This window comes from Polypterus senegalus, chromosome 5 (genome assembly GCF_016835505.1).
Source record: "Polypterus senegalus isolate Bchr_013 chromosome 5, ASM1683550v1, whole genome shotgun sequence".
Taxonomy (NCBI): Eukaryota; Metazoa; Chordata; class Cladistia; order Polypteriformes; family Polypteridae; genus Polypterus; species Polypterus senegalus.
In genome coordinates this window covers 166,786,948-166,814,917 of record NC_053158.1, presented here as the reverse complement: position 1 = coordinate 166,814,917, position 27,970 = coordinate 166,786,948, and the positions used below count along the sequence as shown (strand labels likewise).

Genomic DNA, 27,970 nt, shown 5'->3' with positions numbered 1-27,970 from the left:
GTTTGCTATAAAATCCAAAAGGAGTTTGTATATTTATGTGCAAAGAATGCAAGTCAATGTTGCTTAAGACTGGGACTGCCTGCTCTTTTTCTCAGAATGTGTCAACTATAGCTTTAAGGTTTTTATGTACTCACAAGAACGTTTAACTTCATGTTTACAATAACTCTGGTTCCAATCAGCTTGCAAAAAATGATAATGTGTCAACATGATTCATTTTACAAGAACCTAGCACAGAAAGTAACTGTAAATCATGTGTCTGGTCAAAAAATAAAAACAAGAGCTGACCCACAGTACAACTGTAATTTATTTTAGGCACCTCAGCTACTGCACTCCCTTTTTGGATCAAATATTCATTGTGAGTCTGAATTTGGATTGTGGTCGAAGCAAAAGAAAAAAATTGCAAAATATTTAAGGATTCCCTGTTGTTTACTCCCAGCTTTGGGAAAACATTGTATAGAACAAGCTCCAACTGGTCAGTCCCTTACATAAAGTGGCGAGGAGGCTGAGATTTTAACAAGAAAATTAAATTACTGAATGCATTTTATACTTAGTTAGAAGGTACATGTTAGAAATATGAACATTTTAGACCTTCTCATTCAGTCTGGATGAGTACAGCTTCGTGAAACTTCTGGATTCTTTTGTTTTCTCCAACAATGAGTGCAGTGAATAAGCAGACTTCATATTTATGACAGTAACATACACATGACAGGATGTTGTGTGGGCAAGACAGGACTATCTGCACAGCAACAGCAATTTAGATTTCAGTTGGCTTCAAAAATTAGCAAAATATCCACACATTGCCATCTTTTACATATATACATGTATACTACTGTATATATGTGCCCAGTAAAGTATTTTGACAGGTAAATGATAAAGCACCAGTGTGGCATTGTCAGCACTTCCAGTTATCTACAAAACTTTCATAAAGTGCAGTCTTTTCAGTTCTTCTGTCCAGATGTACTGTTCAAAATACAGAATGGTGCTTTATAAGGGTGTCCTAAGCATATTATACTCACTCAACAGGCAAACCCTAATCATGAATGCAGATTATACGTTCATGCTTACTAATCTCAGTACTATCCATCCATCCATTTTCTAACCCGCTGAATCCGAATACAGGGTCACGGGGGTCCGCTGGAGCCAATCCCAGCCAACACAGGGCACAAGGCAGGAAACAAACCCCGGGCCAGGGCACCAGACCACCGCAGGGACGAAAATATCTGTTTAAATAATAGATCAACATAGGCAAAAAATACAAAGGGCATCATTTAATGTGAAACAAACGTGAAGTGCATCAGATTGTTTGAAATGAAAGAAAACTGCCTCCCATAAATCCCGCAAAATGTTACATTTTTATTTGCTACAAATATTTTAAGCATTATATCATGTGACTGCATAGCACAATTCCCCACCGTTGTTGGCTCCTTATGTACTCAATACTCATGCCTTCCCAGTTGGTTTGTGATTGAGCCATTCTGTACCCAAATGAACAGAAAACCAGGCTAGTCGTCAGCCTGTCCATACTATATAATCACCGTATACACGCTAGCTCATTAGCACAGCAAAGAACAGCTTAATGTCTGCCACTACAACACTCCAAATGAGCCAAAGTCATAAAGATTCTCCAAGGCTACAAAACAAAGTACAGTATACTGTAAAATCAGGAATTTGGTGTAATATTCTCAAATGTGCTTAATCTGAATCAGGCTTGTGTTGTGCCAGTGCTACCCAACTGCACCCAAACCAGGACAAGGCACCAGTGCATTATCAGGAACACAGTAAAAGCCATTATTGAATTCTACAAAATGCACTTCTCTTCCACCTGTTTGCACAGTTGTCATTGTTAGTCAGGGAATCTCAGTAATGCTCTGAATGGTAAGATTATTTATTATTAATGGCTGTGGGCTTTTTGCTGGTCTTTTCAGCATTGTAGCCCACAAAATAATAAGAAGAGTAATAACAAAATGATGTTTTTTTTCTTTTTCCGTAAGAAATGCTATACTTACAGTACATTTAATAGATATACAGAATACAAAATGAACAAAGTCGTTAATTAGATGTTTTACAGAATGGATCATTTCACTTCTAGTAAGCATATCTGGTTTACCCATAACATAGCACTGGCTCCGCACTGATTATTTAATTATTCCTTTCAACTGCACCTACTATTTAATTTATGACAAAAGAATATTTTCGTCATGATGCACAAAATCAGCTGCTGAAAACATTAAAAGTCGCTTTTATTTTTCCTTGTGCTTTCATTAAAGTTCCTAAACCTCTTTGAGCAAGTTTTGTACTGTGAACAGAAATGACAACAAAAGAATTTACTTTGCAAAACCATTCAGGAGCGATGAGGGAGGCAAAAGAAAGAGCTACGGTGTCTGGCATCTATTTGTTTAATTAAGCTGTTCTAACAAATTTTGGAGATGACGCGTTCATGTAGGTCATCAATAGGATTATCAACTGAAGGGAAAGTAAAACAAATAAATGAAGGATGAAGACTGAAGAAATAGTTAATTATGTCAACGTTATGTAATTCTTAATCAGATGGAGGACACTCTCTGCAATGTTAATTCAGTTGTGTGTCTGGCATCTTAAACCTTCAAATTTTTATTTTCTAATTCATATTTTACATTCACTAGCTTTTTCAGTATATCGAGTAGAATCAAGTTAAAATTACAAAAGTACATTTAATAATAAATCAATCCAAAGCAATTAAGATATGCCTCTGTTCCTTAAAGTTGTGAATAAAATACTTTCTTTACATTTGCAATTACATTTATTTGCTTAGCAGACAGGTTTATCCAAAGTGACTTACAAAAGAGGTCAACATAACGGACTAAACATGAGTCTTGGGGCTGGATGTTACTTTGAACAGTATAGATGAAGAGGAAGGACCAGCTTGTTGGGCTGAATGGCCTGTTCTCATTACAAAAATTCTAATGCTTGAGAACAAGTGTAACAAGACAAGGCTACAAAGTTGATCACCACAACGTACAAGCGACGTAGCATTCTTAGGTTAAAAAAACCTAACATTTAATATCACTTAGATAGGAATTCACCAAACAAGAGAGTATTCAAAGGCTTCTTAAACACATTGAGAGACTCAGAAATGTCGAATGGAGGTGGTAGCTCATTAAACCAGCTAGGAGCTACACATGAAAAACGTCTGGATGCCACGCGGAAGTGGTATCACCAGACGCCATTCAACAGCAGTTCTGTAATACAAGTTACAACTGTCTGTACATAGAATGGCAGAAGGTTCAATGACCAGTATGGAATATGGACTTATGGAGATGCTCTGCTGGCACAATTTTGAGTGTCTCTCTCTTAAACAAGGCACCCACTCTTCTGTACTTTCATCGTGCTTGTTCTTCTGACAACACACTGTCAGTCAGAAATTGCAAATATATACATATATATCTTGTACACTGTATATAGGCATGGGCCTACGTGTTTATCTTAGTATTTTCTTGAAATATGTTTGCATAACAGAATACTTTTCTTTATGTGATTAACATTAACACTATGTAAATTCTCTAATTACCTATGCTCTGCATGCAACATGTCAAAGTAAAAACTCTCTATGTAATTTGTGTACAGTAACTTTGAATTCCTAGTTGCCTAGTTAATCTATCTATCTATCTATCTATCTATCTATCTATCTATCTATCTATCTATCTAATTTGGCTTTTTTGTAAGCCTATCTATCTATCTATTAATTGTATAGAGCCTTTCACATCTATCTATCTATCTATCTATCTATCTATCTATCTATCTATCTATCTATCTATCTATCTATCTATCTATCTATCTATCTATCTATCTATCAATTGTATAGAGCCTTTCACATCTATCTATCTATCTATCTATCTATCTATCTATCTATCTATCTATCTATCTATCTATCTATCTAATATAGCTCGTTTCTTACTTAACTATCTAAACTTCACCATCTATCTTCAGTTTTTAAATGAGACAAAATAAAATCAGCATGCTGTACAATTAAATATAATTACCTACCATTTCATAGGACTTTTTAAAATAATTTCTTTCTTTCTAAATTACCAGTATACTGTTGAAATAAGTTTTGTTTGGTCAAAGACACTCTATACAATACTATATTGAAAGTACTGTGGTAAACTATGAAACACGTTAACCCCATTTTATGTGATTTTATAACATAATCTTTTGCAGTCTTTGGACCCTTTTTGATGCTACTTTTTAGCAGCAACCAGCGGTCCAGATTATTTGCAAACTACATCATTTACGGACTACGTGACACTGAAAGTAGTTACGTAACACCCTAGGAGATATAAATTCATGATGTTGTGTGTAACTGTAAAGTTGTAAAGGAAAATACCTGCATTACGATTTACAGCGTCAGTTTGTGTAGCACACTTTAACTGGCTATAAAATAAGCTTTTATCAATGCATATTAATGCATGTTAAGGGTTTGAATCTGCCTTTATTAAAGTGCCTTTCACTTTACAGATTAATGCATAAAGATATCCATCCATTTCGGACAGCAGACAATTGCAGAAATCAATTTACATTTGCAGCGTATTTGACCCAGAAAGCGTTTTTACAAATCAGTTAACGGGGAAACCAGAAGTAACACAGGAAGGGAACTGACAGCTTTCTTTCCGACATCGTGCATCATGTATTGTTGAAAAACAAAACAAAAAAAGTTTATTTATAATGTACAAATCTACGAAGTCATAGCATGCGAGTTGTGTGCCCTCTTTATAGCGCCTTTCCAGATGAACCATCTGCTAAACACATTGCACGCGTTGCAAAATAAAAAAAACGCCAGGCTTTGGTCAAAGACTTTGGTTGCGGGGACTTGCAGTGACTTTCTAGGTAAATGCCGACGCCTCGTCGTTTGATTGGGTCGGGCGTGAAATTCTCTTGTAGGATTTAAATTTTAAAATTGTCGGTGATTGTTCTCAAACACGTTAATTTTTTTCAGTTACACCTCAGTTGGAGAAAAACGAGTTACTTAAAGGCAGTGGAAAATAAAGGTTATCATCATCATTCTTCAAGTTTAAAATTAAATCGCGACAGTTTTTAGTCTGTTCTTCATGCAACACGTTTCTTGTAAAGGTACCTTTTTTCATATCTTACTGTTCCAGTACACAGTTTCAGGTAGTTGGACCCTACCCAAGAATTCAAGGTTAAGACCAGGTCTTTACTGGACGCCAGTACATCGCACCCAGAAGAATTAACGGAAAAATTAAACAGCATTCAGCCGATTCCCTTGTAAGCTATGTCATGTAAAATGCACAGTGTTTAGTTGTAGGGCTAAACATTATTTGAACATGTTGTTCCTTAGCGTATTAATCAGCAGTCAGCGAACGTTATCAAGGACGTGGGAAAAAGTTTGCGAAAGGGTGCCTTGTGTGTTTGAAAGCGCGTCGGAAGTGTGCAGTACTTACAAATGCCAGACTCCAAAACATGGAGCAGATGATGATTAGGATATTCTTCATTCTAACAGCTGACGGGTCACCTCTGAAAAACGTGGGTATTCCGTTTAAAAATCATGAGATCCAGTTTCATAAAAAAGGTGAGACAAGTGAGTAGCAAAAACTCAAATCATAAAAAAAAAAGTTTTGTTTTCAAATTGAATGTGAAGATGAGTTTACAAAAAGTCGGTAGTAAATCCGGAAAGAAACCTTAAAAGAATTAAATTGAATACTCAAGTGGAAATTAAAGGTATCCGCCACCAACCACCTCAGGTTTGGTTGTGTCCCAAAAAATAAAACCTGTACGTCTGTGATAGTGAATGAGCATAGAGAGAAGTTCATCCCCTCCTCCTCCTCCTCCTCCTCCTCCTCCCGCAGCTGCTCTGTTCGCAGCACGCCGCCCTCCAGTGAGCCGCTAGCTATGTTCCGCAGAAGCGCCTGCCTAGCGCGGAGCGTGGACTTCTGTATACTGGACTGTGCGAATTCAAGTCGGAGGCAAGTCGGGGGCAGGGGGCAAATCGACTCATCAGTTCTTAAATGACCTCTTTAGATCCATGAGGTGATAGGAGCTAAATATGCGAGCACGATATTTTGTCATTTTTACCTAAGCCCTGCACCTGCCCATTGCCAACTTTTTCCGATCGCATTGCGGCGACTCCTGAGAAACAGAAACTTGGAAGCTAATCGCCTGATTACTAAGGGCGGCGGTGACGCCGAGTGCACTGCGCAGTTACATTTCCGATATCATGTAGTATCATCTTCTGTGACTCTTGGCGACGGAACAAAAATCCGCAAGGTCCGCAGTGATGTCTATCACATTTTGCTTCATGATGTGAAAAGCCACCGCTAACACGAACATAACGGCACGTCCTTGTAAAGTGGACTACTTAATGAAAGCTGCATTTATATGTACATAAAAATGATGTTACCGTTTCTTAGTATAAGCGTTACGCTGTCTGCTTTTATTATTTTGGCAATACATTTGAATTAGGAAATCTAGCGTCTTAAAAAAAGAAGAATCCAGGGACCTGGCGTAGACATGCCAGATAACGGTTTCGCAGTTCCATCCGAAGGTACAGTGCTTTCATTGAAATGCCCTCTGCTCATAATATGTAAGAAGAAATCTGATAGAAATAAGCAAGCAAACAAATATGAACTATTCAGTCAATCTGTCGGTCGAACGGAGTGCTGTGCCCTATAGTTATTAATCTAAAGTAGTTTAATAACCGACTATGCTAACAGTTATGGATAGTTGAAGCCATTCTCTAAATAATAAATTGTGACCGACAGGAACCAAACCCAAAGAGAAAAATCAGTCATTCAAAGGGATCAGTGAAACAATGTTTCCTTAACATCTTGATTATTCCTGTGCTGATATTCATTTGTGGTAGCTGTTCAAAGGTCTGGTGCGACTGTCTGTTCCTCTTAAAGAATTAATAGTACAGTACAGAGTGCACAACTGGGGATGCTTCCCAGTTTAAGCTGTCCCATGTAGTAAGTTCTTAAGTTCCAGTTACTTATCTGGAATTCCAGTTTTTCTTAATACAGATTAATATTAATAATTTATTTTGGAGATGCTAATTTATTCTGTTGTGGTGGTTACTACTGCTGCCTCTTAGACCCTGCATCCTGGTTCAGTTCCTGCACTTGGTCATTTCTTGTGTGGAATTTGCATGTTCTCCCCATATCTACATATCTGCGTTTTCTTCCAGGTACTCTGGATTTCCTCTGATATTCCCGAAAATGCTCAGGTGAGGTCAACTGGTTAACTGTATTAGCCCAAGTACAGGTGTGTGTGTGCCCACCCAGTAATGGATCCTGTTTTTCGCACAGAGCTGCTAGGCTCCAGTTTGTGAATGTATCATTTTATTCAGGTTCAAGCAAGGGTATTTGTAGATTATTTTTTGTGAAAGTGTCTTTACATACAATGTGTCCAGGACAGTTGAAACTATAAGATATTTAGAAAAGTTTGTAAGATGAGCACAAGTTATGTTTCCCTTTAATTTTTTCAGTATTAGAATTTTAAGAAATATTTGGGGAGGGGGTCTAGCTATAGCAGTGAAAGGTATAGTACATTGTTCTTGTTTTGTCTATTTTGTGTGTTTTATTCTTTAAAATCTAGCTGTCGTCATCTTTTCCTTAATATATTTATTGTTTTATCTGTCATTTTGACAAGTGATGAGGGACTGGTAAAACAACACTGGTGTTTGATGTCAGGAGAAGTGAACAATGATGATGACCTGAAATGATCACTTTAAATATACATTGTGTGTGTTTCACCATATAAGTGAATAGAATACAATTTATAAAACCAACTCTTAATATCCAGTGTTATGTATTTCAGCATGAATATATAGTAAATATACAGTTAAGAAAATGGAAGTCCTAAACTACTCCTCACTCAATGATTGATAAATGATAAAAACTATTTCAAAATTAAATTAAGTTCTAGGCCAATACTGGTAACAGTGAAATGTCACACAGTCATTTTAAATGTCTAGAAGGCATTGGTTAAAAAAAAATTTGTTAAAACAGGCAGATGATGTTTCATACAATCTGAAATGAATGCATACATCGTAACATACTGGACAGTAGAATGTGTCATGCTTTATTTGGAAAAAAATATTTCAGTACAGCATGGGACTCTCAATGAACAATCTTTCTGTTCCAGTAGCTCTAAGAATTGAATTATGACACATTTTATGATGAAACTTCATATTTTCTTATATAATATGCACATGTATGCTGCTTGATGTATTTCTGTTCTCCTGGTGTCTTCCCATTCCCTTCTGCCTTCTCCTTTCCAGGATGCATTTTGGTTTTTATGGGATGTTCTTCATTTGGAATGCATTTGCCTTAATAAGGTGATGCTACACTATTCTTACTTTTACCTGACTGTTCAGCAATGTTTAATTTGTACAGTTTTTATGTTCATAAAATTACACTGCTGGATTTTTATTTATTTATTTATTTTGTTAAACTAGAATTGTTTTCTAATCTTGAGTTAATTTTAGCATTATTGGCCTAAATGCTCAGTGCAGTGAGAGGAAGGGGCAGGGTGTTAAGTTAGCAGAAGGTTTTTCTGTTTTTGTACTGCCTGTTTTTTTGTATTCGTTCTAAGCAGACTTGGCAGATTGGTGCTGATGAGGTGTGTTTGTTCTGGGTTCGGTTTTATTAGGGAAGGTGCTGATGTTGGAGGTGGGTGAAGGGACTGTGTCCTGTTAATTGTTTCATGCCTAAGCTCTGGGCAGGCAGCAGGTCATTGGTTGGCTGTGTAGCATGACTTCCTTCTCCTTTTTTTCTATGTTGTTTTAGCAAAGCTTTTCTTATAGCTTCACTTCTGCTATGGCTGATTTATCAATTACCCTTTTAAATGTTCTTGGTCTGCTATTAAATATGAACAAGGCTGGTGTTCCAGATGTTGCTCTCCTACAACAGACCAGGTTTATAGAGTATCTCCAGGATGTGTAATGGATACTACTGTTTAGTGGCTTCCACATCCACTAGAAACTTGGAGTGGCAATAATTTAGTGCCACAAGCCTCCATGTTAAAATTCTGGACTCCAGCACTGATGATTTCAGGAGGTTTAGCTATTCTCTAACTGAATTTAGAGGGAAGAAAATTTCAGTCCTGTCCCCTTTCAGCTTAACGTCTTTCCTTAGATAACTAACCATACTCATCAACTGAAGGACTACGGGCACTAAGAGGTACTTGAACCCCCTATCCCACTTCTTTCGCGTATGCCCCACTCAACCCACCTTCTTTGTAAATTTATTTCAAATTGATTCATTTTACTTGCTTAATCCCTCAGGTAAGGTTTTTTTCTTTATTTTCTCTCTCATCATCACACTCTGTCAAGCCTGCATTGTATAATTGTCTCTGAGTTACTGGCATCATCCCTGTCACATTCACTGGTGGACACATCTTCCCTGTCAGACCTTTGCTGTGCTCTCTCTCACTTGCACCTGATTTGGTTTCTTAAATACGTTGTAAACTTTGCTCCCTCTAAGGAGTCACCTGTTGTGGGCAAATGTTCTAAAAAACAACACTTTTTCAGAGTCTGTATTAGCAATGCATTTCTTTATATAGAAAAAAAATAAAATCACTATATGATTATTTAATGTGTTGCTTTATTTTTAAATATTGAAAAACTATCTAAACTGATATAATAAAGTTTGTTTTAAAAGTGTTTATTTCTACTCACAATTTCACTGAATATTCAAAGCAGTTTATCTTCTGACCTTTTATGTCTTCAATAAGTTATAAACTTAAAGTTAACAGTTTGTACAGAATTTAAAAGAGTAATTTTCATAGAGTTTTCATGATCCTCGGGATCTAAGTGATTTTTAGATTTTGTTTTTATATTCTTCATTAGACTAAATCCTATTTTACAGTTAGCACTTGAGACCTGGAGCCTCATGTATAATGCCGTGCGTAGAATTTGCACTATAACATGACGTAAGCACAAAAGCCGAAATGTGATTATGCACAGAAAAATCCAGATGCACGAATCTGTGCGTTTGCCTACTTCTGCGTTCTTCCGCTACATAAATCCCAATCAGCGTGAAAAGTAACGCTCGTTCACGCGCCTGCTGTCCTGCCCCATCTCCTCCCAGTATTACCCCTCTTTGAATATGCAAATCAATATAAATAGCCCTTAAGCTCAGCATTCTGTGAAAAGACACTGGGAAAAGCAAGAGGGAAAATGGAAGAATTTCAGCGAATACCAAGTGTTGGCAAGGAAAAACGTACTATTTGTTGGTTTAAACAGTGGTATAAATAACAAAAGGAAGTTGATCGAGTGACATAGTGTGTTGGAGAAACTCGAAAGCTCACATTCACAAAGTCGCACAGTGCCCGAAATAAAAAAGAAGTTGTCAGATATCAAAGTCGCCGTGAAAAGGCGAGTCATAGCCCACCATCTGAGTGTCATATGAAAACTTATTAGGGTACAGAGAAAAAAAAAGGCACACAGTGGGGGAAAAGCACGAAATGTCAACTTCAATCTCAAAATTTTCACTTTAATCACGTAGTTTATTTTGTCATTAAAGCAGAACATCATAAACTTCATCTTAAAATCGTTTAATTAACTAGTTTCTCAAATCACATCATAATTAAAGTAGCACGTTAAATGCTTTGTTTTGTATTTGATCTTCTACTCGTATGTGATCTATGTGTGTGAATCACTACTTGCTTCTTAAACTGGCTCTCTTCCTCCAACTGGACACAGAGTCCATTACATTTGTGATATTACAGCTCTCTGAATAACTAAAATACTGAGATGTATACCTGATATCATTTTCAGGTGCGCAACCTTCGATGAAATTATTTATTGCAGCAGTACTCAGGGGCAGCTCTAGGCTCGTGGCGGCCCTGGGCAGAGAAAGAATCGGTGGCTCCTTTGCCCGCCAATGTCAATATGGTATCTTATGCACGGCGGATGGCCACGTCCGTTGCGGACACTGCATAGCCACCTCGTGCTCATGACACAAGCGTTTAACTTTTGCCGAAATTTGCTACTGCGTTTTTAGCTGTGTCGTTATTTTCTCTTTCTGTTTTATATTCAATATACAGTATATTGGCATGGCGGCCCCTGGGATTTGGCTGCCCTGTGCAGGAGCACAGTTTGCACATGCCTAAGGCCACCCCTGCAATACTGTCTCTTTCAAACGTACTAACCTCCAATTCCTGTCCTTCCTTTTCTTTCTCCAAGTAACCGATCGCCACACAATCAGCTCTGTAATGAACGTTAAGCCATCTGTAAGCTTAGAGCGCCGATTCTTCAAAACTTTTAAGGAACATTGAAATATCTTCGTAGTACATGTTCAGTTATTCTATCCTTCACGCTAGTCCCAGTTTAACATACAGTGCAAGGCAGGAACAATACGTGAGCGGAGCACCAGATCCTTGCTAGCGTAGCAACACCGTGTCCTTTAATTATTAACAATATAGATTATTTAAATGAAGTTAAAGTTTTATCTGTATAATATAGTAAACATATTTTGCTGCATTTCATCTTAAAAATGATATCGTCATTATATGTAAATATCCGCTTTATAAAGTGGCTCAGATTATGCAATATTATAACTGTATCGCAAGTTTACAGTGAGGTGATTGTACTCATAAGTACAGATAGTTCTACAAGGAGCAGTTGATGGACTGATTGAGTGCATTTAGAGCTCTTGGGATGAAACTCTTTCTGAACCGCGAGGTCTGTACAGGAAAGGTTTAAAGCATTTGTCTTATGAGAGCAGTTCAAATAGGAAGCATGGCTGAGGCAGCGTGTGCTTGATGCTGTATACCAATAATTCTCTTTCCGATCAGCTTCTCCGAGTGGTGCAGTGAGAGTAATATGGAAAAAGATGATCCACTGTGGCAACCCCTAACCGGAGCAGCTGAAAGAAGAAGAAGGTGCAGTAAGAGTAACAATGCTAAAGTAGTTATGGTATTTAGAATAGTTTGACCATTCCGTGGACCATTATATTGTTACTGGTTAATTACAATCAGATGCATTAAACTAATAAACAATATGCGGTTAATTTCAGTGTATGAATAAAGCCGCGTCAGGAAAAGAAAAGATAACCACACAGGAACAGTAGCACTGCTTTGACTCAAGAGTGCCGCCAGTCTGCAAAACCGAGTGGAGAACTTGCGTATGACAGGGTATGAGGTACCGTGGAAATGTGCGTGGGTTTACACCAAGTTTAAGTTTTATACATCGCGATTTGAACGTGAAAATGTTCTGACACAACATTTCTGTGCATACACACCATTTATACATGAGGCCCCTGGAGTGTGACACAAATGACCAAAAGTGAAAATAACTCCTTGAAGTGATCCTGTAGTTTTGTAAATGTAACCGTATCTGAAAATGTCTTTACAAATCCAGTTTCTAATTTTTCCTAATCAGTATCTTGAACCTCGCTTAGTGGTTTAAATGCAATTCCATTTGCTTCTACAGCTTTGACAAGTTCTTCAATTTCTGCCTTCTTAAGAGATGACCTGTAGAAAGTCCTTAGCAAAATGTCCCTCATGAGATGGATGTCTTTCCAAGCATCACCAAGGTCCTCACAATGTGCCATACAATGTTCTCTGATAAGTGTGGAATGGACTGCAGCTGAAGAGCAGCTACACCTTTTCATTTGCCCTACATGACTGATGAGTCGTCTGAGGTAAATATTACTTACTATCTGGTTTAAATTTAACTTGTTTTCTATATACAATTGTTGAATAAACCCAAGAATAGATAAACTGTCACATGCTGTTCATGTTATTATGCCAGCAAACACAGTTTTATGAATGGATTTGTTTCATTCCTTAACAATAACATTTTTGAAACTATTATCTGTATGTGAGATTATTCATCAATGATCAAAGTGTGGTAGGCTGATTTTGGAATTTCATTTAACATGTCAGTTTTGATTGTTGAATTTATACACTTGATTAACTCAAAGACATAATTATTACTTCTTCAACAACCCGTATTTTACGCATTTGGCAACCAACATGGAAGAATTTATTTTCACAGCCTGCAAAACGTTATCTATTAAAACTTTTGCCTCTTCAGGTGTCACTTGTTTTTGCTGCACAAGTTCCTTTCTTCTTTCATGTTCTTGCTTATCCTGTTATTTTTTTTATAAAAAACCTTTTGATTGATTTCAGTTCTAAGTTTTTTTAAGTTCTGTTACTCATTCGATACAAGATTTCTGGTTCAGACTGAGATGGCCCACTTTCCAGTCACTTCATGCTTTTTCTGAGGTCCATTTGCTAAAGGGTCCTGCTTTCAAACATATTTTGCAAATTACACCATCTGTCTCCAAGAAATTAAAAATTTGTGCTATGCGTGAAGTCCATTTTAACAACATAATTCAAGCATCAGCCGTTCAGCTTTAAACCCCAAGCGCTGTTTCGTCAAGTGACTGTTTGAACTGCCTTCAGCTTTCGCTTAGACCTGGTTAAAATGACAAAAAAAAACAGTGCAGAATGTTTCATGTTGCACAATTTTCTTTAAACTTTTCTTAAATAATTCAACTGAATTAGTTTCATTCATTTTTATTTAATGTTTATAGTTTCAATTTGTTTCACAGTCTGGTCTTTTCGTGAGTGACAATGTAAAACCTGTGAGTGTGAGAGTAGCAGAAGAAACTTTCTCGTATATTCAGATATGGGGATGGATATTTAAGGAGTAAACCACAAGACAATGATTATATTTTTTACATTATGTACATTAAAGATCCACCAACAACAAATCAAATCAATTGAATAATACATTGAACAATTATTGTAAAAGTAAAGTTGAATAGATCAGACTCTGCAGGTACATGAATAAAAGGTAAAGTACGACTTCCTGTTAGTGGAAATAGCCCAAAAGTTGATAGAAATCTAGGTTTTACACCTAATACTTTTATGCAAAATGTAAAATGTAAAACGTCACAACATTGAATTTTTGAACAATTACAATACTTTCCCTATACTTCATATACGAGAAAGTAAAAAGACTTGCAAGTCATTATCGGCCAACGTGAATCAGAAAATAAGATGGCTTTCTTTTGTTTTATAAATATGTTTAGTCAAATTAGATGCTTTATTTATAGGTTTTCGATTGCTTGCACCAGACTTTTTCCTGCTTGGCTGTGTGATTGAGCTCTGGAAAGCACCGTTACCATGTGCTTATTGTCTTACACCCAGTTTTGCTACAATTATAATAATACAGGTACAGTATTTTTACTTTAGTAAGATAATTATTGTGTTATTGTATTACACATTACTTTTAAAAGTAATCGGACTATATAATGCACATTATTTTTAATGTGTTACCCTACTGGCCTCGAGATTGTGTTGCTGAGTTTAGCACTGTAAATTTAGCTCATTAATATAGATTTATTGATTTCTGAAATATTGAGACAGAACAGCCAGGAGAAGGAATAATGCAGTCATCTGAAAATGTATTTTGTGGATGCTTCTAGCAGTGGGTGCAGAATGCGTTTGCAAAGTAAATACATGCACAGGCTCACAGAGTGCGACAAACATGCGCAGACCCCGATTATGGGTTTGCATGGCCACATAATAAGATTATTCTTTAGAGAAATCTACCTCTGTTAAACTGGTTTCTCAGAGGCCAATTGCTCTAATTGGAATAAGGTTTTAACTGGATGTTTTACAATCAGGTTTCTGTGAATAAGCGAGTTATTGAAGCACATTTAAGCAAGCCAAATGTGTATCAGGCATATGTATCATACTTCATGAATCAGCTGTATAGTTTTTCATCCATCCAATTTCCAACCCACTGAATACGAACACAGGGGTCTGTTTCTCTGGAGCCAATCCCAGCCAACACAGGGCACAAGGCAGGAACCAATCCCAGGCAGGGTGCCAACCCACCACATGACACACACAAACACACACTAGGGCCAATTTAGAATCGCCAATCCACCTAACCTGCATGTCTTTGGACTGTGGGAGGAAACCCACACAGATCAGGGAGAACATATAAACTCCACGCAGGGAGGACCCAGGAAGCGAACCCAGGGCTCCTAACTGCAAGGCAGCAGCGCTACCACTGCGCCACTGTGCCACCCTAGTTTTTCATAATTCTGATAATTTTGTCTGGGAGGGTCATCGCATTTTAGCAGCTTCTGCAACTGTTTTCTACTTGCTTTAGCAAAGATTTGTTAGAAATCTATGTTTACTTGTACAGTAGGTCGCTGTGTCATTCATCAGCCTTTAATCTGCATTTCTGAATCTCATTATGCTAGTTAGAGGATTGGCTCCATAGGCCATCCTCCACCTCACTTTAATCTGATTATGTTGTCTATAAATATTACAATATTAAACAATGGAGCTGTTAACACAGAAACAGGCTTTACCTAGCTAGTTTTCATTTCAGCCATTTGGACATGTTTCTTTCTTTAAATCTTTTGTTCCTGTATCTTGTCACTGTGTACTCACCTCCCTTTTTCAGCTTTTTTCATGGACAGCTCTTCAGAATATCAGGCACAGAGAGGCCTCAAGCTGTGTGAAGTACGAGGTGCATTGTCACTGGTGTACTGGCGGAGGTATAGTGTGGAGGAATGCTTGTGTTTGTGTGCCAGTGATTGGTGTGCTCCAGCATTGTTGCATGATTTTTTAAGGAGGTAACTGAATAAGCAGCATGGACATTGGGTCTATCCTTAGAATTGAATGGAATACCAAGCAACATGTGCAATAAAACAACATTAAATCAGTTTATTTTACTTAATCACTTGTAATGTTTGTTCACACTTTTATTACACTTCAAGCAATTGACCGGTGAATGAAATTGTAGTTAGTAGAATACTAACTAAGAAACTAAGTTTCTTTTGCTCCTGGTTTAATTTACTAACAGGGAGTCTTTCACTTTTGTAATGAATTTAGATATAAGATTAGGGAGTTTCAACCTTTGTAACATTTACAGATTTGAATAAAGGAGATGTTAAAGTGGCTTAATTAAAAATGAGCAAAATAGCTCTGAAATCGTGACAGATAAATTGTTGCAGCTGTTCCTTATTATCTTAAGCAGATATAGGTGGCATAAGTATGCTGATTTTGTTTTTGTCACATTTCTAAAGACTTTTATTTGTAAATTAGATAGATAGATAGATAGATAGATAGATAGATAGATAGATAGATAGATAGATAGATAGATAGATAGATAGATAGATAGATAGATAGAGCTTGTGTTTCTCAACCCTTCAATGAGTGCAGTAGCTAATGTCAAAATGGCTAATTGGTTATTTCTGAAAGAATCTCCAGGCAGGCAGAAGTTGAAATAAAAACTAGGTTCTTGTGCACAGAGCATAGTGGTTAAGCTCTGCTGTGTAAAACAATCAATTTAGGACAGCCCCTTTACCACATGCTGCCTGTCTAGATGCATTTGTGTCTCAAACAGGGTCACGGCAGCTCTATGTGAAAAAAGACCAAGATCTGTGTTGACAGGCGAATCACAAGAAATAAATTAAGGGAATAAACGCTGCAGGAAATCTAACATCTCATTGCAGAAATGCGCTTGCATTAACTAATGAGAGTAATGCTGTTAATGGTCTCTTCGTCTCGTCGTGAAAACGGTATTTAAAATTCTGTATATGACAGGTTTTAAGGTGGCCATGTAAGGCTGAACTTCAACATTAAAATGACATAACTATAGGATCACAGACAAAGTGTGTATTGCACAAAGAAATAAAATGTGAGATGGTGGAAACAAAGGCACTTTTAAAGTGTCACAGGAGTTCAAAGCACTAAAGTGACAACAAGACCTACAGCCTTCATATTAGACCTGCTTGGATGTCAATTTACTCTTTTCCTCCTTTTAAGATATCCAAATAATGGTCTTTTCTGTCAAAGGTTCTTGAACATGTTGTAGCCTCCAAACTCACCAATTACTTAACTTCTGATAATTTCATGGAACCTTTCCAGTCTGTTTCAGAACATAACAAAGCTTGAGTAACCAATGCTTTGCTTATGGCAGCAGACTCTGGACAAATCAGCATATTAATTCTGTTAGATCTTAGTGCAGCATTTGACATTGTCAGACATGACATTCTGCTGTCCAGAATGGAGAACATGTGCAGTGCCCGCCAGTGGTATAAGTCCTATCTGACTGATAGGCAAGAGTTTGGTAGTCTTGGCAACAGCAGATCCAGCACAGCGCTAGTCACACTAGGAGTTCCTCAGGGCTCTGTCGTTGGCCCTCTGCTCTTCTGTATCTACAGTGGTGTGAAAAACTATTTGCCCCCTTCCTGATTTCTTATTCTTTTGCATGTTTGGCACACAAAATGTTTCTGATCATCAAACACATTTAACCATTAGTCAAATATAACACAAGTAAACACAAAATGCAGTTTTTAAATGATGCTTTTTATTATTTAGAGAGAAAAAAAAATCCAAACCTACATGGCCCTGTGTGAAAAAGTAATTGCCCCCTGAACCTAATAACTGGTTGGGCCACCCTTAGCAGCAATAACTGCAATCAAGCTGCATATAACTTGCAATGAGTCTTTTACAGCTCTGGAGGAATTTTGGCCCACTCATCTTTGCAGAATTGTTGTAATTCAGCTTTATTTGAGGGTTTTCTAGCATGAACCGCCTTTTTAAGGTCATGCCATAGCATCTCAATTGGATTCAGGTCAGGATTTTGACTAGGCCACTCCAAAGTCTTCATTTTGTTTTTCTTCAGCCATTCAGAGGTGGATTTGCTGGTGTGTTTTGGGTCATTGTCCTGTTGCAGCACCCAAGATCGCTTCAGCTTGAGTTGCCGAACAGATGGCCGGACATTCTCCTTCAGGATTTTTTGGTAGACAGTAGAATTCATGGTTCCATCTATCACAGCAAGCCTTCTAGGTCCTGAAGCAGCAAAACAACCCCAGACCATTACACTACCACCACCATATTTTACTGTTGGTATGATGTTCTTTTTCTGAAATGCTGTGTTCCTTTTACGCCAGATGTAACAGGACATTTGCCTTCCAAAAAGTTCAACTTTTGTCTCATCAGTCCACAAGGTATTTTCCCAAAAGTCTTGGCAATCATTGAGATGTTTCTTAGCAAAATTGAGACGAGCCCTAATGTTCTTTTGCTTAACAGTGGTTTTGCCTTGAAATCTGCCATGCAGGCCGTTTTTGCCCAGTCTCTTTCTTATGGTGGAGTCGTGAACACTGACCTTAATTGAGGCAAGTGAGGCCTGCAGTTCTTTAGACGTTGTCCTGGGGTCGTTTGTGACCTCTCGGATGAGTCGTCTCTGTGCTCTTGGGGTAATTTTGGTCGGCCGGCCACTCCTGGGAAGGTTCACCACTGTTCCATGTTTTTGCCATTTGTGGATAATGGCTCACACTGTGGTTCGCTGGAGTCCCAAAGCTTTAGAAATGGCTTTATAACCTTTACCAGACTGATAGATCTCAGTTGCTTCTGTTCTCATTTGTTCCTGAATTTCTTTGGATCTTGGCATGATGTCTAGCTTTTGAGGTGCTTTTGGTCTACTTCTCTGTGTCAGGCAGCTCCTATTTAAGTGATTTCTTGATTGAAACAGGTGTGGCAGTAATCAGGCCTGGGGTGGCTACGAAATTGAACTCAGGTGTGATACACCACAGTTAGGTTATTTTTAAGAAGGGGCAATTACTTTTCACACAGGGCCATGTAGGTTTGGATTTTTTCTCCCTAAATAATAAAACCATCATTTAAAAACTGCATTTTGTGTTTACTTGTGTTATATTTGACTAATGGTTAAATGTGTTTGATGATCAGAAACATTTTGTGTGACAAACATGCAAAAGAATAAGAAATCAGGAAGGGGGCAAATAGTTTTTCACACCACTGTATATGCTTCCTCTTGGCCATATCATTTGTAACTTTTGGACTGGGTTATCATTTTATGCAGATGATACTCAACTGTATTTCAATTCATCAGGGCTTTCTCACCTCACAACTTTCCTCAGTGAAATTAAAATCTGGATAGAGCAGAATTCTTTAAAATTAAATTGCAACAAAACTGCAAATTCCTGCAAATTTGCAGCACAAATTAAGAAAATTAACTCCTTTTCAGTCATTCTTGACGGTGATCTCATTAGACCTTCTACTAATACAAGGAATCTTGGATCATTTTTGATCCCCCCTTTCTTAATTTGTCCACATAAACCACATTAAGAAACGTTCTTACTTTCACCTCTACAACATATCCCGTGATCACCCTTTCCTATCCTTTTCTAAAGCTGAGAAACTTGTCCATGCTTTTATCACATTCTGATTCAATTATTGTAACTTCCTACTAGCAGGTGCCCCTTCAAAGAGTATGTCACATCTTCAGTTAATTCAAAACTCTGCTGCAAGAGAACTAACATGAAGCAGCAACAGTGAGCACATCATACCCAGCCTACTTCACCTTCACTGGCTCCCTGTGTCTTACAGGATCGAGTATAAAATTCTATTAATAACATACAAAGCCAAAAATGGCCTTGCAATGGACTACATCAGTGGTCTTCTCCATCACTAGGCTCCTCTTCACCCACTAAGGTCCTCTGATTCTGGCAAACTTGTTGTTCCCCACATTGACCTGCACTCTATGGATGAGAGGACCTTCAGCTGTATGGTGCTCAGACTTTAGAATGACCCCCGAAAGTAATTAGATCAGCTGACTCAATTCATTCTTTTAAAAAACAACTTAAAACTCACCTGATTTGGAAGGCACTTAACTTACCCTGACATTCTGACCCTTCTTTCAGTTTACCTCTGTCCAGGTACTCAGGATAATTTGTGTGTGTGATTTGTTCAGGCATTTCTTTTAGTATTGATTTTAGGATTATACTCTGGTTTATTCTTTCTATCATTCTACAGTATTTAATACTTTTGTATATTCTGTGTTTATTTGTTTATTGTTCTGTGTAGAAACTATTTGTATCATTTTGTTTTAAATGCCTTGGGTATGGGAAAGATGCAATATAAATAAAATTTCTTCTTTTTTCTTTTTTTCTTTTTCTTCTTCTTTTTCTTTTCTTTGGTACAGGCTGGTAACTGAGCTGCACTCTTCGAGTGGTGACTGAAATGCTAGAACTTTTCTTGACAACAAACAAAAAGTATTTTAATAGTTAAAAACTTGAAACAGTAGTTGTGTAACTCCGTCTCAATGTAGTTGAGGAGCTTTTTTGCAAAGAGAACATTTGGATGGAAAAAGACAAGTTTCCAGACAAAACAACTATCCACAAAATCAGTGCAAACCGTCTGAAACATAAGGCTTATTAACTTTCTGCACTCTAAAAAGTGTCATGCCACAAAAGGTATGCTCGTGTTTGCCAGGTTTTTCACCAGGTACTCTTAACATCCCATAGTCATGCAGGGTAGGCTGATTGATTGGAGACTATAAAATGAGTGAATGTGAATTTGCTTTGCAAACAACTACTACCCCATCCAAGGCTGGTTTATGCAGTGTACCCAAATTAGTTGGCTAAGGAAGACACAAAACAATAGATGGACCAATGTCTTTGGCAGTGGCATGGCTTTTAGAATGGTTTGTGTATGCATCTAAAAATTGGGTGTAATACCCTGCTCAAGATACTCTCTTTATGAAGCATATGTGAGTGTGCCCTGTGACAGACTGGGTCTGGGTCCTGAATAGGTGCTGTCTATTCATAATCCTTTAACGAAGCTAGCAGGTTCAGAAATTGTATTAATGAATGTACAGTATAAGTTGAGGTCACTGGGATTGCAGATTCTATTCCAGATATATTAGCTCTAGAACACAAACATTTTAGGATGGCATAAACATAATTCTGTTCTTCTTTTCTCCTCCACTACTTCCTAGACAAGGTTGTGCTAATGCACCTAGCCAGGCATTACCAAGGTGAAGAAAAATAAACTTTCTTATGTTTAGTTAAAATTTGGGTGAAAGGCAGGAAAAGGGAAATGCAGCACTTACTTATTTTTTACTTGAACTTGTGTACGTGAAGAGACGCTCGCATCCTCTGTGATTGGCTGGGAGAGACAACATGCATTATGATTGGTCGTCAAAACCGTTGTGCATTATAAAAGGTACTTCCTGCCTGCAGGGTTTGTCTTTTGGCCATTTGGTAAGTGGGAGGAGCAGTTTTTGCAATAAATTATTGCAGTTTGTGTCTGTTTTTGTAAATATTCTCTTTGTATCATAGGTATTTCCAAGTTTTAGTTCTTGATTGCTGGAGGTACTTGTATAGTTTGGGTTTTGGTGCACTTTTTGTATAAACACTTATTATTTTTTTCATTTGTACATTTTTGTGTATTATACTTCTTTTTGGGGTAGTGTAGTTGTAGTGCTGCTGCATTGCATAAAGGAGACCAGAGTTCGTGTCCTGGGGTCTCCCTACATGGAGTTTGCATGTTCTCCACATGTCTGTGTGGGTTTCCTCCCAAAGACATGCAGGTTAGGTGGACTGGTGACATTAAATTGGCCTTGGTATGTGAGTGTATGTTTGCCCTGCTCTTGACTGGTGCCTTGTTCTGTGTTTGTTCCTGCCTTGCACCCTATGCTTGCTGGGATAGGCTCCTGCAACTCTGTTCAGGACAAAGTGGGTTACAAAATGACTGACTAGACCTCCTTTTGTAATGTGATAGGTAGAGTAACGTCCTACCAGCATTTTCATTGAGGAATACTGCCATTTATTTTGTGTATACACATTTATTTTTTCTTGTTGTTTTTCTTTTTGGGACCTCGGGACTTTGACTATAATTACTGTAAATATTCATCATTGGTTCTGTGTGTCATTGCTTTTCTTGTATATCAAAGCTCGTATGACACTGCTCTTGTTTCGTTTTTGAGTGCATCTGTACATAAACAGCACAATATTTATTTAAAACCCCAACAAAATAGTGAGTGAAAATGTTTGACCAAATTGTGATTGTTCAGGTGAAGACTGTTATAGTTCAAAGTTTAGGACTTTGAGTATTAGCAGATCATTCATGTATTAGTAGTAATGGCCCAAATGCTCTTACAATGGCTATTGTGCATACATTGAAGGGTTTTTTGAGTGATTTTGCAACATGAATGACCTTAAATCACAAATTACATTCAAGCAAGTAGCATATGTGGTTGCACAGAACTGGAGTATCATTCTTGGAGTTTAGCACTGAGATCCAATCACTCTGTGTGTGCATTTGGTCACAATGCCCAAACATCTAGGAAAGCTTTAAGGTGAACATGTCTCTGTGCAAGGAAGCAGGAGAGCTTGTTACCTCCATACAAACAACATGATAATGGCCTGAGTGTTCCACACCACAATATTTCCTTTTCTGAGCAGATTTTGATTGTGTACTGGATCAAAGATTAGCATATTCACTTAATTTAAAAAAAAAACTGATGTGAGAAGACAAAATGGAGCTTTTGGTGACCATTTATTTGTCCCTGTATTTAGAGTTGGCTTTGTCCCACTATTCCATTCCCACTAGCTGTCCCAGGACAGAATTATAACTCCTCTCCTAAAAGGCTAACATACACAGTGGAATCTTCAATGTCCAAATGTTCCAATTACCTTTAAGAAGCATACTGCTAATCACTAGTTTAAATCCTCCAGATCATAAAAAGTAAATCCCTGTATCTGAATTCTGTCACGTAACTGCATAAATCTTAGTTGGGAGAAATTCAAGAGATGTTCTGCAAGTTAAGTTGGGTTTCCAGCAGTTTTAGGATGAACGGGCATATTAGGAACACTTCTTTGGCTTTCTTAATTCATTATTCTATAAATTCTTCATGCTGGTGTCCTGACCCAGCCTGGCTTTGTCAATGGCTACACCTTCGAGGACCTTTTGGTTCTCTCTCTTCCCAGTTAAAGCTAAGGCTTGCCATGAGTGCTGCTCAGTACTGCTTTTGGGTCTAAATTAATTTCTGTTTTGGCTTTGTAACCTGGTACTTCTATCTCGTTATCAGAAATGTCCATTAATTATTGTAATTTAAGGGCTGGAGACTGAGCCAGTCACACATGAGAATTTTATGCTCTCTGTGAAGATTTAGTTTATGGTTTGTTGGATTTATGTCTATAGATTATGTGTGGTTTTGCATTCAAATTTCATGCCTGGATGTTTTCTTTGGTGTCCTCACCAAAGATGTGCTGGTTAGGTTAGCCAGTGATATTAATTTGGCCCCTCAAAAATACAGATGTGTGTGTGAATGTGATCTAACTCTGTCGTAGACTAGTGCCCTCTCCTGGAAGTTTTTCCAGCCTTGCAACCAACACTGCTGGGATTGGCTCCACACCCCTCAGCTCTTAATTGAATTAATTGTGGATGTCCATTATAGTCAGCCAGGCTTCTTCTCTTAGAAAGTATTCTAATTTACAGGTTTGAGCCCAGTTTCTTGGACTGGTGTCAGTTATTTCGATTTAGTTTAATTTTTGCTCTCTAGGTTTTAGTAAGCCATTTCAGCTTTTGGTAATTTACTTGTTGTTCAGTTGTGCTGTGTAAGTCTTACTGAATGTTTAAAGTTACTTTTTTTCTCAATTACATATACAGTAAAACTGAAACAATTTGTAATCTTGTATTCTTTAACCTTCAATTCAATTCTCAAAATACAAACACATTTCCCGGAATTATAAACACTACACATACGTTTCACCCATGTTTCAGATTAGTTGCACCATTTCAGCAGAGCTTTAGACACAGAGACCTTCTTGAAGCACAGATTGCCTCAATCAGAAAGCTCTACCATTCCAATATAATTAACTCACGTCACCATAAAACAGAACACAGCTCTTCAGGTGCAAACACTGAGCAGCAAAATGATTCGAATGCCAGTTACAACTGCAGGATTATTAAAAAGCCATTCCTTGATGATCTTCATGGTGGTGTAAGCCTCCAAAAACAATGTAAGCCTAGATGGACACAGCAGTCACACTACATTGACATTTAGGACATTGTATGTTCCCACCGTGCTGCAGTGGTATGCAACTTGTTCACTGCCCGTCCCAGGCTTTCTAGGCATATTTTATAATCTTCAGTTCCATTGAAGATGAAGATGTCCATATGTTCAGCATGGTGGTGGAAGGTACACTATATCATAGGACTCCCTAGGAAATTGGATAAACCATCTGCAGGAAGTTGAGCAGGCCTTTGAGGACATAACGCTTATGTCTATTCATGGGTGTTAAAGGCACAACAGAACACATTTCTCCTGCTGCTTTGATTTTTATCTGTGTTTGATTTTAATTTTTTTTCACGTAGTACTATTTTATACAGTAAATGTGAGTAAATGAAAGAGACTTTGTATTTCATCAGTTAATATACAGTACCTGTACCCATCCACATGTGTGGAACACTGTAGTGTTACCAAGTTCAACACATTGTTGGAGGAGAACGGGTATCGCGATTGGGAAGGATGATGGTTTATTACTCAGAATGGAGGCCAGAACAAATGACAGATAGATTTGCCAGCAAGACAGAAAAATAACTTTGTGCTCGGCTAGGATAATATAGTGCATGGACCAGCGGAAGCCGAGAGTCGGGAGCAGTTCCAGCCCCCATATACCAGGTGGCAGTTGTCCTTATATGGCAACCCAGAAAGGACACCCGCAGGGTTGCTTGGGAGTTGGAGTCCAGAAGTGCAGCCTTCTCAGGGTTCTGAGGTGCCGACAGAAGGTGCTGTCAGGGGAGGATCTTCCTACTTTCTATATGGCCCATCAGTGCTTCCAGGAAAACAGTGTGGCACCAGAAGCAGTCCCGGGCCTGGCTTAAAAGGGAGTCTGCTGCATCATATCGATCAGTCAGTCGGGAGACAGTGGGGAACAGTCAACAGGAGGACGAGAGGAGGAAGAGTTTATTTATATTATGTATCACAGCAGATCTTTGGAAGGGTGATTGTCAGAGAGGTACTATGGATAAATAAATATCTTATTTTATCGTTAAAGTGTGTTGCACATTACTGTGTCTTGGGGCTCAGAGGTGCCTATATTTATCCTGTCATTCATGAGTCCTTACTGTAACTGATTTTTAGAGTACGTGTTCTGGATTAATGCTGCTAGGGTGGAGTGGATAGTCTTTGTGTGTGTTTTTGATTGCTTGTTGTCACTTGCGTGAAAGGTTTGGTTTAGATGGAAGTGTCTGTTTTGGGGTTTAATGGTGACTTTTGATGTATACATTTGGTGTTTATACAAATGAGTTGTTTTTCTATTGTGTTTTAAGTTTTGAGAAAACAGTAAAATGTGTCCAAGCAATTGAGAAAAAACTAATTTCTTATTTTAAGGTTTTAAATTGATGTCTTAGTGCATTTTTACAGTATCTGTTTCCCTTGCAATTGTTTATCTGTTTTGTTTAGTTCAAATAAGATTCTTAATAAATATTTCTGCTTTAATTAGGTTTGCTAAGTCAATTACTAATAACTGGCCACATTAGCTCTAAATGAGAATTCTCTCTTACTTTTGTTTTGAATGATTTATGTTGTAAATCATTGCCATTTGTTAATTGTATTTTTACAGGACTTTGATTAGTGGCTTTCATGAATGACTTTGATTAGCCTGGGCACTTACAGTCTTGAATATGCTGTGTTTGCCCGTGACCTTGTTCACTGAATATTTTCCTAAAAATTCGCTGTCCAGCTGGTTCACACAAACATTTTTTCCTCTGTGCCCCATGATGCTTGAGAGGACAGTGTGACATCTCACAGCTGTAGCAGCCATGTGCAGAATTTTCACATGCATACTGTAAGCGTATTCTGTCTCACATTTTATGTCACTACCAGATTTGCTTTGCATATGTGTGATGTCATTGCTTCAGACAGATTTGCACTCTGCATGTGTAGCTGACCATAATGAGAATATTCTAAAAATACTGAATGAGCAACTGGAAGTGAGTTTGATCTAATCACCAGAGGTTACACCTTCCTTCAAAACTAGCTGCATTCATCTTTTCTGTTCTCTTTGAGGAGCTGAAAGCTGACGAGCCGCTGTCTTTCAGGTGAGAAGTCTCAAACTCCCTGTGGAGCAAAACTCTCGCAAAATTTCTTTGACCTGAAAGCTACTCTCCATAGGGCTTTGGAGCAGATCAAGCTTTAAGATACACTCTGCCAAGCTCTTTCCCAGTGAATGAGCCCAGACTAAGAAGACATTATCTCAAAAAGGGAACTTCAGCACCTCCACTCTTGTGCCAGAAAGATCAACATTTTTCCCTGTAAAGTTGCAGAGGGCCTAACAGTGAGCTGAGGAAGGCAGCATCACACCATACTACTCCAAGCCACGGATAAAGGACCACGTAGTAAAGACAAACAGTGCACTGCAATGCAAGAAGAATACTCCACCTGAACCAGGAACAACAATATTGAACTTCACACAGCACTGGACATCATTCCTAATGCCTTGGCATTGTTTATCCATGCCGAAATAAATTAGAACTAAATAGCCAGTGAACAGTCAGCCTCTTCTGTGTTACATGTTTGTCTGTCTTGTACCTTGCTTCCCATCTTCTATGTCAATGTAAATGCAAGTATCATATTTCTCTAACCATTGTGTCATTCTGTTTCTTAATTAAGTATGCTACAGTTACCTTGTGTCACAGATGGCTGGGTTTCTTACCCGGCCAGGCCGCCTAAAAGGACCGGAAGGTGGCATAAAAAGCTTCCGGGTCACAAGGGAGCAACCGTCCTGGATAAAAAGAGGATCATGGGAAAGGGACAAAAAGATTTTAACCTGTTGGGACCCATGGCCACCGCCAGGGGGTGCCTTAAGCCTCAACAGACCAGGAGAATTGTCACTTCCGCCACACCAGGCAAGATGGCAGATGAACCTACCAGGGATGCCCGGAGTGCTTCCGGGGCAAAGGGCAGCACTTCTGCCACACCAAGAAGTGCTGCCGGAAGGACGTCATCAGCCACCTGGAGCACATCCGGGCGGGAATAAAAGGGTCCGCCCTCTTACACTCGAGGAGCTAGAGTTGGGAGAGGGAGCAGGACGAAGCTCCCAGGAGGAGATTGGCGGCCAAGGACTGAGAACGAAAGGACTGAATTGGGGTGATTATTGCTGTGTGCATTGTGTGGTGTTCTAGGACTGTGTTTATTATGATTAATAAACATGTGAACTTTATAAAGATGTGCTCTCCAACTGGTGGTGTCCGGGCAGCTCTCATACTCGATACAAGTCTAACAGCCAGAGACAGTCTCTCACAGCAGAGAAAAGAAAGGAAAGAAAAATAAATAGAGAGCCTTACCAAATTATTTAACTAATTGCTGGCATTGCCAAAGGACAAACTAATTAACTGTTTAATTAACAACCAATCAACTCATTTTCTCACATCATACACGCTTCACTACATTTATTTGGCTTCCATGGGCCATGTAACAGAGATACCTCAGCATTTCTTACAGCTGTATATTCACAGTTGTATTAAGCTTTGTATGTGCCATGCTATGTAGCACATATCATGTTGCAACAGACAAATCCCTCCGAGTAAATAATGCTGTCTGGGGACACCACTATACATACATTGTCTGCCTATACTCCTAAATTCAAACAGGGAAGTGCCTTTATGGACTAGCGCAAACCGATATTTGAATCTCAGCGGCTGAAGCTCCAACCTACGCACCAGGTCCATATAAGAGAAGGGGCCCCGGGCAGAATGCATGTGCAATTAGCCACACAGCAAGGCCCTGAGTCAAAACAAACCTTAAAGAGCTCTCCCCCTTCCCAGAGTGAGAACACACATGAGACCATGTGAAATAATAATAATAATAAAAAATGAAAGATTTATTACAATTTTCAAAGCCCAGAAACAAACGTTTTGCAAGCTGTGTGTAGTCTATCTATGCAGGTGCTTTGTAAATGGTAACAAATTTAATTATTATTATTTCACAGGGTCTCATGTGTTTTTTGACACTGCAAAGGGAATAGGGTAAGCTCTGTACCCCCCATTTGTGTGTGTGTGTGTCTCTCTCTCTCTATATATATATATATATATATATATATATATATATATATATATATGTGTGTGTGTGTATATATGTATGTGTATATGCTTGACTTTCTGTTGTATCCTAAACCCTCCCTTTTTAGAC

At 38.2% G+C, this 27,970-nt stretch overlaps 1 protein-coding gene and 1 long non-coding RNA gene across 3 annotated transcripts in view; one reads left to right on the top strand and one right to left on the bottom strand.

The window, feature by feature from the left end:
- vipr2 (vasoactive intestinal peptide receptor 2) overlaps nt 1–5,751 on the bottom strand; it is a 225,049-nt gene extending 219,298 nt beyond the window's left edge. The window contains exon 1 of the mRNA XM_039753602.1: nt 5,439–5,751. Coding sequence (XP_039609536.1) covers nt 5,439–5,489 — 51 coding nt within the window. The 5' untranslated portion in view covers nt 5,490–5,751. The remainder of the gene's footprint in view (nt 1–5,438) is intronic.
- Nucleotides 5,752–5,861: 110 nt separating this feature from the next.
- Nucleotides 5,862–26,743, top strand: LOC120529629. 2 transcript variants are annotated; one of them, XR_005633781.1, is made up of 6 exons: nt 5,862–6,538; nt 7,178–7,216; nt 12,428–12,638; nt 14,061–14,179; nt 15,428–15,521; nt 19,976–26,743. It is a non-coding gene; the product is annotated as an uncharacterized LOC120529629 (long non-coding RNA). The 2 variants fall into 2 exon arrangements; XR_005633782.1 differs by lacking the exon at nt 15,428–15,521.
- The last annotated feature ends 1,227 nt before the right edge of the window (nt 26,744–27,970 follow it).